This window comes from Ovis aries, chromosome 3, assembly GCF_016772045.2.
Source record: "Ovis aries strain OAR_USU_Benz2616 breed Rambouillet chromosome 3, ARS-UI_Ramb_v3.0, whole genome shotgun sequence".
NCBI lineage: Eukaryota > Metazoa > Chordata > Mammalia > Artiodactyla > Bovidae > Ovis > Ovis aries.
This window is the reverse complement of record NC_056056.1, coordinates 23,892,544-23,906,423: the sequence shown is the minus strand read 5'-3', so window position 1 is coordinate 23,906,423 and position 13,880 is coordinate 23,892,544. Positions and strand designations below refer to the sequence as shown.

The window sequence follows — 13,880 nt, the reverse complement described above, 5'->3', positions numbered from 1 at the left end:
ACAGTGTCATGAACCTCCATCCATAGTTCATCAGGCATTCTATCTATCAGATCTAGTCCCTTCAATCTATTTCTCACTTCCACTGTATAATCATAAGATATTTGATTTAGGTCATACCTGAATGGTCTAGTGGTTTTCCCTACTTTCTTCAATTTAAGTCTGAATTTGGCAATAAAGAGTTCATGATCTGAGCCACAGTCAGCTCCCTGTCTTGTTTTTGTTAACTGTTTAGACTTCTCCATCTTTGGCTGAAAAGAATGTAATCAGTCTGACTTTGGTGTTGACCATCTGGTGATGTCCATGGGTAGAGTCTTCTCTTGTGTTGTTGGAAGAGGGCATTTGCTATGACCAGTGCGTTCTCTTGGCAAAACTCTTAGTATTTGCCCTGCTTTGTTTTGTACTCCAAAGCCAAATTTGCCTGTTGCTCCAAGTATCTCTTGACTTCCTACTTTTATATTCTACTCTTCTCTGATGAAAAGGGTGTCTTTTCATCATACTGTACTGTACATGTACTGGATTAGGAGACAGGAAATATGTGCTACCTGTTAGCTCTGTAACCTCAAGACAAGTCATTCCTTTTGGATGACATTCTGCTGGCACTGCACTGCACACAGACAGTGGATGGTGGTTTTAGCAAGCTGGTTAAGCACAGAGATGTTTAGTATAGACTACTAAGTGGTGGTTAACAGAGCAGATCTGTGGCAGTGGTTTTGATAGCAGACGTTATGGAAAGACCCACAGTGAGGGACAGTGGGTAGGCAACAGTTAGTAGGGTTCAGTGAGGGTGGGATAGGGTTTGAAGACAAGACTTAGTTTCCTGAGAGAATAAGTTAGAGCATTTGAAATAGGTGAGAATTTGGTTTCAGGAGCTGGACAGTTCTGAAATCAGGATGCAAAGTAGACATGGAATAGATGAGATAGAGGGATGCTGAACATATTATATTTTGCCTTTGCAGTGAAGTTGCCTAAATCCATCCTGATGCTTAGGAGGGGGTTAGGTTTTTAGATTATCATCATTGACATCAATTGTGAATTGAGGGAAGGCATCTGGGGCAGAGACATCCAAGAAATCCAAGATGAACAGAATTGTCAGTAATGAACTGGTAAGATTTTTGTAGTAAGGAATGAAAGTGAAGTGAAAGTGTTAGTCGCTCAGTTGTGTCTGACTCTTTGTGACCCCGTGGATTGTAGTCCACCAGGCTCCTCTGTCCATGGGGTTCTCCAGGCAACAATACTGGAGCAGGTAGCCATTTCCTTCTCCAGGGGATCTCCCTGACCCAGGAATTGAACACAAGTCAGTATTCTTGCCTGGAGAATCCCATGGATGGAGGAGCCTGGAGGGCTACAGTCCATGGGGTCGCAAAGAGTTGGACACGACTGAGCGATTTCACTTTCACTTTCTCCTGCATTGCAGTTGGAATCTTTACCATCTAAGCCACCAGGGAAGCTCAGTAAAGAATAGTCAAGATCAAATTAAAATGAATTAAATGGGCAACATTTCTGTGATCCTGAGAGAGCATTGTCTCCTGTCCGTGAAGTAGTAGGTAACAGTTTTTGAGCCCTTATTTTGCCAGGCATGCTTTTAAGAACTTTTAATTTGGTGACATGTAATTATTTTCCCCGACTTGCCCCTTCCTTGCTGGTCTATGCCACAAGCCTGTTGGTGATTGGACAGGGTACGTATAAGAATGTCTCACTCTATTATTTCAAATTCATGTCCTTGACTTTAAGGAGTTTTAAGCCACTAGATGGCAGATTGTTTCAACAATTACTAGACAGAAGCTCCTTAATAAACCATTAATAATTCTTGTTGGAGTGAATTTGTAGGGTCACGTTTAGCTTTGTCAGTGCATCGGAATCCCACCTGGTGTGGTACATGGGGGCACACGGTCCATTCCTCCCTCCCTCCCTTTTCTTGGAGGGGGCTGCCCACCCTCTCCTCACTGCCTCTTGCTCTGCCCTGGCCTCTGCTCATTTAATTCACTCCGGGTGTTTTTTGGCTCCATCACTTATAGCTTATTTTTCTTGTCTGATGCCGATATTCCTGCTTTGAGTTTTAGATTCTTAGAATGTCAGAGCTGGCAAAGAGTTTCATCCATCACTTGGCCCAGCCTGTTCATTTCTCAGGTGGGAGAACTGAAGCTGCGAGAGGTTAAGCCAAGGACGAGGACCTTGTGTCAGATTTATCTTCCCGCCCCAGCAGTTCTGTGCAAAGAGAGCCGTTTCCTGAACGAAACCGACATGTAAATGCTTTGAAGGATCGAGACACAGTCCTGTGTCTGAGTGGGTTAAGTTCAGCGACGGAGGCGTGATTTAAATAATGGTTACAGTTTAGAAAGTAGAAGGTGATATGTGCTCAGGAAGCGAGCAGCATAAACCTTCTCATATTGTTAAGGGCCCCTTCTAAGTTTCTGCCCTACTACCCCTGCTTGCCTTTTACAGGCTGGGAGCACTCACTCCCTTTCTGAGCATCCTCCCAGCACACCGTGTACAGACGCAGCTCCATGCTCTTGTACCTCGTGTTCTCTTGGCTGAGGAGGCTCTTTATCTGATCTCTTTATCTGTCAGGAAATTATTGAAGGGATAAACCTTTTTCTGGTGTTAACCCTGTGAAGCTTTCCTGACCTCGTCTCCCATGCAGTTAATTGGTCCTTCAGGCTTGATTTTGTGTCTAACTCAGGGGTCCCCACAGGCATGGTTCAGGTTGGCTCGTTCTTTCCCCTGGAGTGGACTGTGCTTGTCATCACTCTTGTGGATGAATATATGTCCCCAGCCATCTGAGAAAGGAAGGTGCCTGAGCCTCACCCCACTGTTGGTACTGATGCTTTGGGAGTGCTAAGCTCGCCACTGCAAATTAATCTGAGAATTAGAAGTGGTTTGTGAAAGTGAGCTCTTCATTTGTCTCACACATTCCTGATTGCTTAGCACATGGTTTGCATTTATAATTTTGATGGCATGAAGGAAACTAATATTACAGTTACTTTGGTGCCAAGATATTTGAACCTAATACATCTGATTCCTTGACCCACGGTTTTCCTATTTTCCACAAAATTTTGAGGTAAAAGATTATTGGGAAAGTTAATTCCTGTCTCTTACTCCCTTGTTTGAGTTAACGAGAAGGAGTTTTAACTCTTACACATTGTGTGCTTTAGTCTTCAGAATTTAATATGTACTATAGAAATTCTGTATTGCTGTTTATCTTTATAGAATAATTAAAAAATAAGGGCTTGCTTCAAAATGTGATTCCTAAGATAAGTACTTCCACTGTATAATCATAAGAGATTTGATTTAGGTCATACCTGAATGGTCTAGTGGCTTTCCCTACTTTCTTCAATTTAAGTCTGAATTTGCCAGTAAGGAGTTCATGATCTGAGCCACAGTCAGCTCCCGGTCTTGTTTTTGCTGACTGTATAGAGCTTCTCCATCTTTGGCTGCAAAGAATATAATCAATCTGATTTCGGTGTTGACCATCTGGTGATGTCCATGTGTAGAGTCTTCTCTTGTGTTGTTGGAAGAGGGTGTTTGCTATGACTAGTGCGTTCTCTTGGCAAAAATCTATTAGTCTTTGCCCTTCTTCATTCCGTATTCCAAGGCCAAATTTGCCTGTTACCCCAGGTGTTCCTTGACTTCCTACTTTTGCATTCCAGTCCCCTATGATGAAGAGGACATCTTTATGGGTGTCATTTCTAAAAGGTCTTGTAGGTCTTTATAGAACTATTCAACTTCAGCTTCTTTAGCATTACTGGTTGGGGCTTAGGCTTGGATCACCGTGATATTGAATGGTTGGAAATGAACAGAGATCATTCTGTCATTTTTGAGATTGCATCCAAGTACTGAATTTTGGAGTCTTTTGTTGACCATGATGGCTACTTCATTTCTTCTGAGGGATTCCTGCCCACAGTAGTAGATATAATGGTCATCTGAGTTAAATTCACCCATTTCAGTACATTTTAGTTCACTGATTCCTAGAATGTTGACATTCACTTTTGCCATCTCTTTGGACTTCATTAATTGGAAGAAAGTTACGTACATAATTTGGAATATTTATCTTGACTTTTCTCTTAAGTTAGAAACAGAGGAAAGTACAGGGAATGTTTTTATGAACACCTGAGAACCTACTATCCAGAATTAACAAATACTAAGATTGTCTTTTTTACTAAAGGTGTGTGTGTATGTATGTGTATAAAAAGTGAAGGTGAAGGTCGCTCAGTTGTGTCCGATTCTTTGTGACCCCATGGACTATATTCTCTAGGACAGAATACTGGAGTGGGTAGCCTTTCCCTTCTCCAGGGGATCTTCCCGACCTAAGGATCAAACCTTGGTGAATTCTTTACCAGGTAAGCCACCAGGGAAGCCCATGTATGTGTATCAATTCAGTTCAGTCCCTCAGTCGTGTCTGACTTTTTGCGACCCCATGAATTGCAGCATGCCAGGCCTCCCTGTCCATCACGAACTCCCGGAGTTAACCCAAACTCAATATATGTGTAAAGTGAAAGTGAAGTCGCTCAGTCGTGTCCAACTCTTTGCGACCCGTGGAATGTAGCCCACCAAGCTCCTCTGTCCATGGGATTCTCCAGGCAAGAATATTGGAGTGGGTTGCCATTTCCTTCTCCAGGGATCTTTCCGACCCAGGGATCGAACCCAGGTCTCCCGTGTTGCAGGCAGATGCTTTAACCTCTGCACCACCAGGGAAGCAAAACCTCCTATAGAGACACAGAACTTCATATCCGAGTACTAACATCAAAGATTTCAAGGGAGGAAAGGAAGCCAGGTTGAAAGAAGAAGAGGGAGGAGGTGGGAGAGGGGGGCGAAAGGGGTGGCCTTACAGACGTCTCCTGCCACCTACAGATACCCAGGCGTTATGGGACTTTTCCCTGGGGTTCCAGAGAAGGGAGGACTGGAACTTGGCCCTACCAGAAATCAGACCAGACCAGAACCAGAATTCGAGTTCTCTGCCAAGAGGAGGTGATCAATCTCCAATCCTCAGCTCAGGCTGAGGGCCCTTCGACCAGATTCCTGCGTCCAGGACTGGGGGACTAGAAAAACAGGGAAGGATAGAAAGGGTTAAGGAGAGGAAAGAGAGAGGGAAAGGGAGAGAGGTCAATAGTCTCTTGTTCCTTACCGGTCAGGGCACTCTCGCCAGTTGTCCGTGTCAGGAGGAGACCAGGGACAAAAGGGTCCCAGTTGCAGCTGCTGGGTCTGGTCCATTGGCAGGCAAGCTGGCCCCTGAGTACTCTGAGTGGTCAGGATGTCAGTCTCAGCGAAGAAGAGTCCCCACCAGAGTCGCCATTTGTTGCAGGAAGGCGGACCCCTTCCAGGGCCTGAAACTGGCCTCTTATCTAACACTCAGAAATGAATTGTCCGAGGAGACACGTGTGCTGACAAAGTAAGAGATTTTATTGGGAAAGGGCACCTGGGTGGAGAGCAGTAGGGTGAGGGAACCCAGGAGAACTGGGTATGTATGTGTATAGATACACTCAAATACATAAATGAGAGACAGTAGTGCAAACAAGTTCCTACTTCTAGAGGCAGCCTGCTCTCATGGTTTTGGTGTGTAACCTTCCTTTATATATATATAAATTTAACATGTTTGGCCGTATCTGTATTAGTCGTGGCATGTAGGATCTTTACTACATCACATGGGATCTTTCTTTGTGGCATACAGACTCTCTAGTTGTGGCACGTGGCTCAGTACTTATGGTGCATGGGTTTGGTTACTCTGCAGCATATGAGATCTTAGTTCCCTGACCAAGGATCGAACCTGTGTTCCTTGCATTGCAAGGTGGATTCTTTAACCACTGAACCAGCAGGGAAATCTCTAGTATATATTTTTATATTTGTTCTTTTTATACGGTATATGTTTCCCTGAACAATTGACTGAATTTGCATTTATTCATCCCTTTTAAACATTTAAGATATTTCTAATTTTTCTGCATTATAAACAGTGCTGTATGAGGTATTCTTTTACCAAGAGATAAATGCCTGTGTGAGAATTTCTCCAGAGTTATCTTAGAACACAATTTGGAGAATTGTTGGGGGAGGGACGCACATTTTTTTTTAGATATTGTCATGTCCTCCAAAATGATTGCTACAGTCTTACTAGTAGTTTTATAAGAGTTACTGTGTCTCTATAAACATACAGAGTGGCTGGTGTAAATCTTTGTTGCTTTAATATTCATTCTTGGCTTTTGTGTTTCTCTTTTGGTGACTTATTCTCTGTGCATTTTTCTTTGTGACTGGTTGTGGGAGATCTTTATGAATTCTGTCTGCTAAAACATATACTCTGTTAGTTTTATGTCTTATAAATAACTTCCTGGTGTGTGACTTGTCTTTGCACTTTATGGAGGGAAATTTTAGGTTTTAATGTGGCCAGATTTGAAGGAGACCATTTTAATGACACTAGGGTGGGAAAGTGTTTGATGGGTCAGGATGCATAGTGCAGAAGCCGTGAAGAGAAAGGTTATCAGTGTGAATGGAGTTGACTCTCTTTTCTTTATTTATTTTAGTTATTTTATTATTATTATTTTTTTATGGCCATGCTGCTCGGCATGTGGGATTTTAGTTCCCCAAGCAAGACTGAACCCATGCCCCCTGCAGGGAAGCAGAGTCCTAACCTCTGGGCCACCAGGGCAGTCCCTAGTTGGCTCTTTTTAGAACTCTACTCTCCCATGTGTATGCTGTTGAATGTTTTGTTCAGTTCCATTACATGTTTGTTCAGTTCCATAAGAAATTTTTTTTAAAAATTTCTTTCAATTTATAGACTAAGAAGAATTGGCATTTTTAAGGTATGCGGAGTTTGTCAAAGAACGTGGTAAAAGTGCAAGTGTTAGTCGCTCAGTCCTGTCCGAACCTTTGTGATCCCAGGGACTGTAGCCCGCCAGGTTCCTCTGTCCATGGGATTTCCCAGGCAAAAATATTGGAGTGGGTTGTCATTCCCTTCTCCAGGGGAATCTTCCTGACCTAGGAATTGAACTCAGGTTTCCCTCATTGTAGGCGGTTTCTTTACCATCTGAGCTACCAGGGAAGCCCAGAGAACATGGCGTATCTTTCAGGAACATTTTGAAATTTTCTTTCTGATGTTGTCCTTTACCAGATTCTTGCTTTAGTATTGTCTGCTGCCCTCATGGCACCCCACTCCAGTACTCTTGCCTGGAAAATCCCATGGATGGAGGAGCCTGGTAGTCTGCAGTCCATGAGGTCACTAAGAGTCGGACACAACTGAGCAACTTCACTTTCACTTTTCACTTTCACTTTTCACTTTCATGCATTGGAGAAGGAAATGGCAACCCACTCCAGTATTCTTGCCTGGAGAATCCTAGGGACAGGGAAGCCTGGTGGGCTGCCGTCTATGGGGTCGCACAGAGTTGGACACGACTGAAGCGACTTAGCAGCAGCAGCAGCAGCTGCCCTCTTTATCAGTTTATGACTCCTCACCCCTGTTCCCAGAACCCCCTTTCCCTGCCTCATCTTCTGGTGTCTTACTGCTGAAATCTAGGAAGAATGAGGAAGGGTGTGGAGAGGAAAGGACTCTATAGCATCGTTTTCTTTGTGCTACTTCAGGAGAAAGTTGGAGCTTTAAATTTACTCACTCTGGAAACATTAATTGCATTTATGGTGCTGGGCCTTGCGCTTCTGTCATTTCCATTGACTGTTTTCAGTTAAGTTACATGGTTTCACTTCATTTTGGTTAGTGCTGCCCAGGACACCTGTTCTAAAACTAATCATGATGAAGAAGGTTTATTTGCTATATTAGGCATCAGTACCAATCATCTACCCCCCCCCCCCCCCCCCCCCCCCCCGCCTTAATCACTAAAAGCTGAGACCTCGTCAACAATGAGTCATGTAAAACAGTGACATGATGGACCAAGTTAACATCTTGACTTGGGGTTGATACCCCTTGGCAGATATAACTGAAGATAAGTCTTCAGTAGATGTCACCTGGGTTATCATCTCCAGATATGGGTGTTGCCTTTTGCACCGTTTAATTCTGTGCTCTCAGCTGTTCCTTATTTTCATGTGCCTTTAATTGGAGAGTGAGCTTTTTGAATGCAGGGAGCATACCTTGTTCATCGCTGTATGAACCCTATATCAGGTAGCTGCTGGTTACCCCTTTGTGACTGTGCTGATGAAATTGTCTCAGTCCCCCCTCCCTTTAAGCACAAGCAAGCACACTTGTCTGCCTGCATGGGTGAACACACGCACGGTCTTAGAGCTGCAGCATCAGTGTCCCAGAGCTGCCATCCCATCTGGTGGGAACAATACACGATTAGTTCCATCATTCTGTCTCGTTTCCACTTACTCCTCAGTCTGGCGTGAATGGCAGAAAGGCTGTTTGGAAGCAGTTATTGAATCGCTTTCATTTTTAATCAAGCTTATCTTATTGTAGCCAATTTGATCTATGCATGACCGTGTTTATCAGAATTCATAGGGCGGAAATGTCTTCTAGAATTAAGAACAGGAGATGAAGAATGAAACGGAAATCTCAGTTAGCTGTCCTTTGTAGTCAGGTATCGTAAAGTTTTATACATATATTTTAAAATCTAAAAATGAGGTATGATATCTGTTACCTCCATGGCATAGTAGTGCAAACTAAATGATAATGCTTAACCCCTTGAAAAAAGTATTATATGGTGTGTGTATGTGCATAAATATATATATGTATATATATATCACTATTGCACACTGAGTAGAGAGAAATTATTTCCATTATCTGAATCTGTTTTGTCCTGTCCTTTTAGAGGTTTGTTGAATTCTCAGATTGTGTTTTATTTTTGTTGTAACAACAGGCTACTAATTTTTAAAGATATGTCTTTGTGAGAATTGCATGTTTTCTGTTTGAAAAAGCGCTATGACTAGATTCAGAAATGTAAACATTCAAAGCTACTTGTTTTGCTTCTATTTGTTCAGAGACGTTTTTCCTAACAAATTGACTTAAAAATAAAAGTTCCGTATGGAAAATTTGTAGCATGATCATAGAAGACTTTATGACTCCCTCATGCCTGCTCTTCAGGTTAACAGTGGACCCGTGGCCCGCATCACATCATCTGTGGCCTCAGCCGAGCCTCCACCCCCCGAGCCTAGAGTATCATGAAGTCAGTCCTGGACAGGGTAGTGTTTTGTCTGAATGTTCCAGTGTGTATTTCCCAATAATAAACATTCTTAAAAACATGAACATGAAAACTGTTATCATTTATGAAGACATGGAGAAGGGTGTGGCTTCTGTCTTATGTTACTCCACTGTTACTGGGGACAACAGTGTTTCCCTTCAGACACCAGAAGTTTTATCTGCAAACCTTTTTCTTGTTTTTTGACACGTGATTACGATGTCTTTTATAGTGCCCAGCCAGATTTACTGCACATGACTTAACTTTAAAAATCATGACTGTTGGCTTCCGTTATTAACGGGCTTAGTTTGTGTGTGGTGGTCTTTTCACTTGTACTCCTTGTTAGGCTGCTTTGCCCTGTTGGTAACTGGCCTCTGATTGCAGTGAAGTATAGCAAGCAGTGAAGTGAACAGGCCATAATGTGGGGCTAAGCTACGGAGCAGTCTCACTTCAGCACAGTTACTCCTGTATAGCTGTATCCCATCCGCAGCGCTCCTGGCTGTCTTTTTTTGTTTTTTCCAGCATTTGTAACTGTGTCCCCATGACCTCCAGTGCGCTGCTGTAGTTAATATAGACACGTCTGTGAGGTGACATAATCGTTTATGTTTATTCATTTTTTGAGGGACAGTTGCTTTATAATGTTGTGTTGGTTTCTGCTGACTTTGAAGTGAATCAGATCTATGTAAACATCTGTCCCCTCCCTCGTGGGCCTCCCTCCCACCACCACCGTCCCACCAGTCTAGGCCACCACAGAGCACAAGCTGAGCTGCCTGTGCCATACAGCAGGTTCCTACAGGCTATCTGTTGTACACATGGAAGTGTATTTATGTCAGGGATGTATCGGTTTATTTAAGTTTATTGGTGTGGATACAGTTTCTTAGATACTCAATGACCAACCTGAAAACATTTATTTTTACATTTCCAAGTTCTCTTCTCGGTTTCAGATGTTTCAGTGTGTCAGTGAAGGTGAAATTCTAGTTGAGAAACTGTCTGGTCTATTGGTTGTTCCCTCTAAAATATTTACCTTCTAATTTTATTTCGATTTTCCTGGTGGAAGTGAGTGTTTCCGCTCTCTTTGTTTTGATGTTGTCCTGTTCATATTTGTAATTTATCACTTCTCTTTATCTGTCTCTGTTTTTAGACTTTTGCTGGTTGGCGGATGTGAAGCTGCTGAAGTGGGCATATCAAAAGCTGCTAGCTGTGGACTGTCTGCCTGGAGAGTTCTTTCAGGATCACCGTATTATAAGCCCGTTACTCATGGTGGCGACAGGGTCACTGCAGTAAGGCTCATTTATGGTGTTTCATTTTGTTCATTTAGACCTTATCTAAAGGTCTTAGATAAGCCCTTTGCAAGATATATGGAGAAAGAAGCAATCTGCCTTAAATGAGGAAAATGGCTTAATACAAGTGAGATTTTAAGACTTCTATCGAATATCAAATTTATCTAAAGCGTGCTTTATTTAACTTGGTCTCATTTTTAGTCACAATATTTGCAGATATGGAGAAAAATGATTTAGCAGTACTGTGACCTGCATTTGCTTTTTTAGACCTTGACATTAAGTCCTTTGATGCTCTGGCAGCGGTTCTGAGCACTCTCACAGGTTGTAGCTCATTTAACTCTCAGTAACCCTTTGAGATAGGTATTGTTAGTAGCCCACGTCTGTTGATGAAGAAGGTGAAACTTAGCTGGGTCAGCCGGCTAGCAAGTGGCAGAGTGAGAGTGCAAAGCCTGGCCGGAGTGCCCTGTTCAAGTTCTCGACTGCCTTGGCTCTTCCGTTTTGTTACATATTGATCAGCACTGTACCTATTCATTTATTCACGCTATTATTGAGCTTCTGTTCTCTATCAGTCACTCCTTTGTGCTGTAGTTAGTATAGGCTCGACTCTGCTGTGATAATAAAAAATTAGCCACATAAGCAGACAAATGAAAAATCCTGACATTTTCGTCACTTACCTCGTGAAAGCCTATCCCTTATTTGGGGCAAAGTCTGCTGTTGATACCGTGACCTCATGGAAAGCTTGTTCCAAGTGATGATTAAAGGATCCGTGGAGGCTGGTACTCTTGAGGGCCCAATGTCTCAGTTTAGGGCATTAGGTGGGGAAGCAGAGGAGTAAAAGGAGGGACTTCTTACTGTCTCATACCAGAGGTGACATCACTTCCGCTCATCGTTCACTTCCTGTAACTCATCATGTAGCTCCTCATCATGTACCTTCAAAGGGTCTGGGAAGTAGTTTTCTGTGTCCAGAAAGGAGAGAAAAACTAGACGTTCAGTTCAGTTCAGTTCAGTCGCTCAGTCGTGTCCGACTCTTTACGACCCCATGAATCGCAGCATGCCAGGCCTCCCTGTCCATCACCATCTCCCGGAATTCACTCAGACTCACGTCCATCGAGTTGGTGATGCCATCCAGCCATCTCATCCTGGGTCGTCCCTTTCTCCTCCTGCCCCCAATCCCTCCTAGCATCAGAGTCTTTTCCAATGAGTCAACTCTTCGCATTAGGTGGCCAAAGTACTGGAACTTCAGCTTTAGCATCATTCATTCCAAAGAAATCCCAGGGTTGATCTCCTTCAGAATCGACTGGTTGGATCTCCTTGCAGTCCAAGGGACTGTCAAGAGTCCAACACCACAGTTGAAAAGCATCAATTCTTCGGCGCTCAGCCTTCTTCACAGTCCAACTTTCACATCCATACATGACCACAGGAAAAACCATAGCCTTGACTAGACGGACCTTAGTCGGCAAAGTAATATCTCTGCTTTTGAGTATACTATCTAGGTTGGTCATAACTTTTCTTCCAAGGAGTAAGCGTCTTTTAATTTCATGGCTGCAGTCACCATCTGCAGTGATTTTGGAGCCCCAAAAAATAAAGTCTGACACTGTTTCTCCATCTATTTCCCATGAAGTGATGGGACCAGATGCCATGATCTTAGTTTTCTGAATGTTGAACTTTAAGCCAACTTTTTCGCTCTCCACTTTCACTTTCATCAAGAGGCTTTTAGTTCCTCTTCACTTTCTGCCATAAGGGTGGTGTCATCTGTATATCTGAGGTTGTTGATATTTCTCCTAGCAATCTTGATTCCATCTTGTGTTTCTTCCAGTCCAGCGTTTCTCATGATGTACTCTGCATAGAAGTTAAATAAGCAGGGTGACAGTATACAGCCTTGACGTACTCCTTTTCCTATTTGGAACCAGTCTGTTGTTCCATGTCCAGTTCTAACTGTTGCTTCCTGACCTGCATACAGATTTCTCAAGAGGCAGGTCAGGTGGTCTGGTATTCCCATCTCTTCCAGAATTTTCCACAGTTTCTTGTGATCGACACAGTCAAAGGCTTTGGCATAGTCAAGAAAGCAGAAATAGATGTTTTTCTGGAACTCTCTTGCTTTTCCCATGATCCAGCGGATGTTGGCAATTTGATCTCTGGTTCTTCTGCCTTTTCTAAAACCAGCTTGAACATCAGGGAGTTTACGGTTCACGTATTGCTGAAGCCTGACTTGGAAAAGTTTGAGCATTACTTTACTAGCATGTGAGATGAGTGAATATTAATTGTTTCTACCATATTGACCCCTGGTGGCTCAGCTGGTAAAGAATCTGCCAGCAATGAGGGAGGCCTGGATTTGATCCCTGGGTTGGGAAGATCCCCTGGAGGAGGGAACAGCTCCCCATTCCAGTATGGAGAATCCTGGCCTTGAGAATACCGTGGACTGCGTAGTCCTCGGGGTTGCAGAGTCAGACACGACTGAGCAACTTTCACTTTTACCATATTGGCCACTCTGTGATTTGTATTTGTTTCTCTGTATAAACTGTATGATCATAATTATGGACCCTGTGCTTAGCATGTTGCCTGATATGTGGTGGACATTCATATTTTTCTAGGGAGGGAAGAAACCACGAGACCGGAGTGAAACGTGGCCTAAGTGATGCTTAGTCCTGTGAGTGTACTCAGTCCACTGTTTCTATCTCAAAATGAATGTATTTGTTCCATTATCTCAGTCTCAAAATAATGATTTGAAAATAATTCTCTAAAACAATGGTTCAGTGTTTCAAGGTTGAAGAAGAGCCAGTGAAGCAGTACTTTTGAAGAGAAATCTTTAGCAGTCATAGAGGGCCTCCATGTGTGTGTTTGTTTGTTTAGTTTTTAGCGTATGCTGACATATGTGATGGTGAATTTAGCCCAATAAGGTAGTAATTTTTTTTTTTTTAACTAGGTCAACTACTGGTTCAGGATGGCACCAGACTTTAGAGCTGTCTGTGTGTGTCGGTCAGCTCATATGGCACTGTGCCTTGCGCTTTTTCTTCCATTCATGATCACTCTGCTCACTCTAGCACCCATTTATTTTCCCTGCAGGATCCAGTAAGGAGCTCTGTTTGGGTGTTTATTAGCCACATTTCACAGATCAGGAGCCCAAGGCCTGGGAGATTTTGGCAACTGAAAAATAGGGCGGCAGGGATGGCACCAGGCCTCGTAGTTCCTGTTTAGCACTTTCCTCACACCCCGTGCGAAATTACATACCTCTCATTGGCACCATCAGATTCACGCTGTGATGATTCTCCAGTAATTTATTTAAAGAAAGAATGAGATAGCAGTTGGATGTTGTACTTCGTATTTGTAATAATTTAGTCGTGTTCCTACCCCTGATTTCACACTCGGCTTGTCGTTTTATATGTGAGATGTTTCAGAGCAGATCCTGAAAAGAGTTTGAACAGTTTTATCTCTTGACTGTAAGTCTGCGGCTTATTTTTTTAAAAACCTGTATTGAATTTGTTACAGTATTGCTTCT

At 43.0% G+C, this 13,880-nt stretch overlaps 1 protein-coding gene across 1 annotated transcript in view; it reads left to right on the top strand.

Moving 5' to 3' along the window:
- NBAS (NBAS subunit of NRZ tethering complex) overlaps positions 1-13,880 on the top strand; it is a 336,032-nt gene that overhangs the window by 51,710 nt on the left and 270,442 nt on the right. The window contains exon 10 of the mRNA XM_027966530.2: positions 10,246-10,384. Coding sequence (XP_027822331.1) covers positions 10,246-10,384 — 139 coding nt within the window. The remainder of the gene's footprint in view (positions 1-10,245; positions 10,385-13,880) is intronic.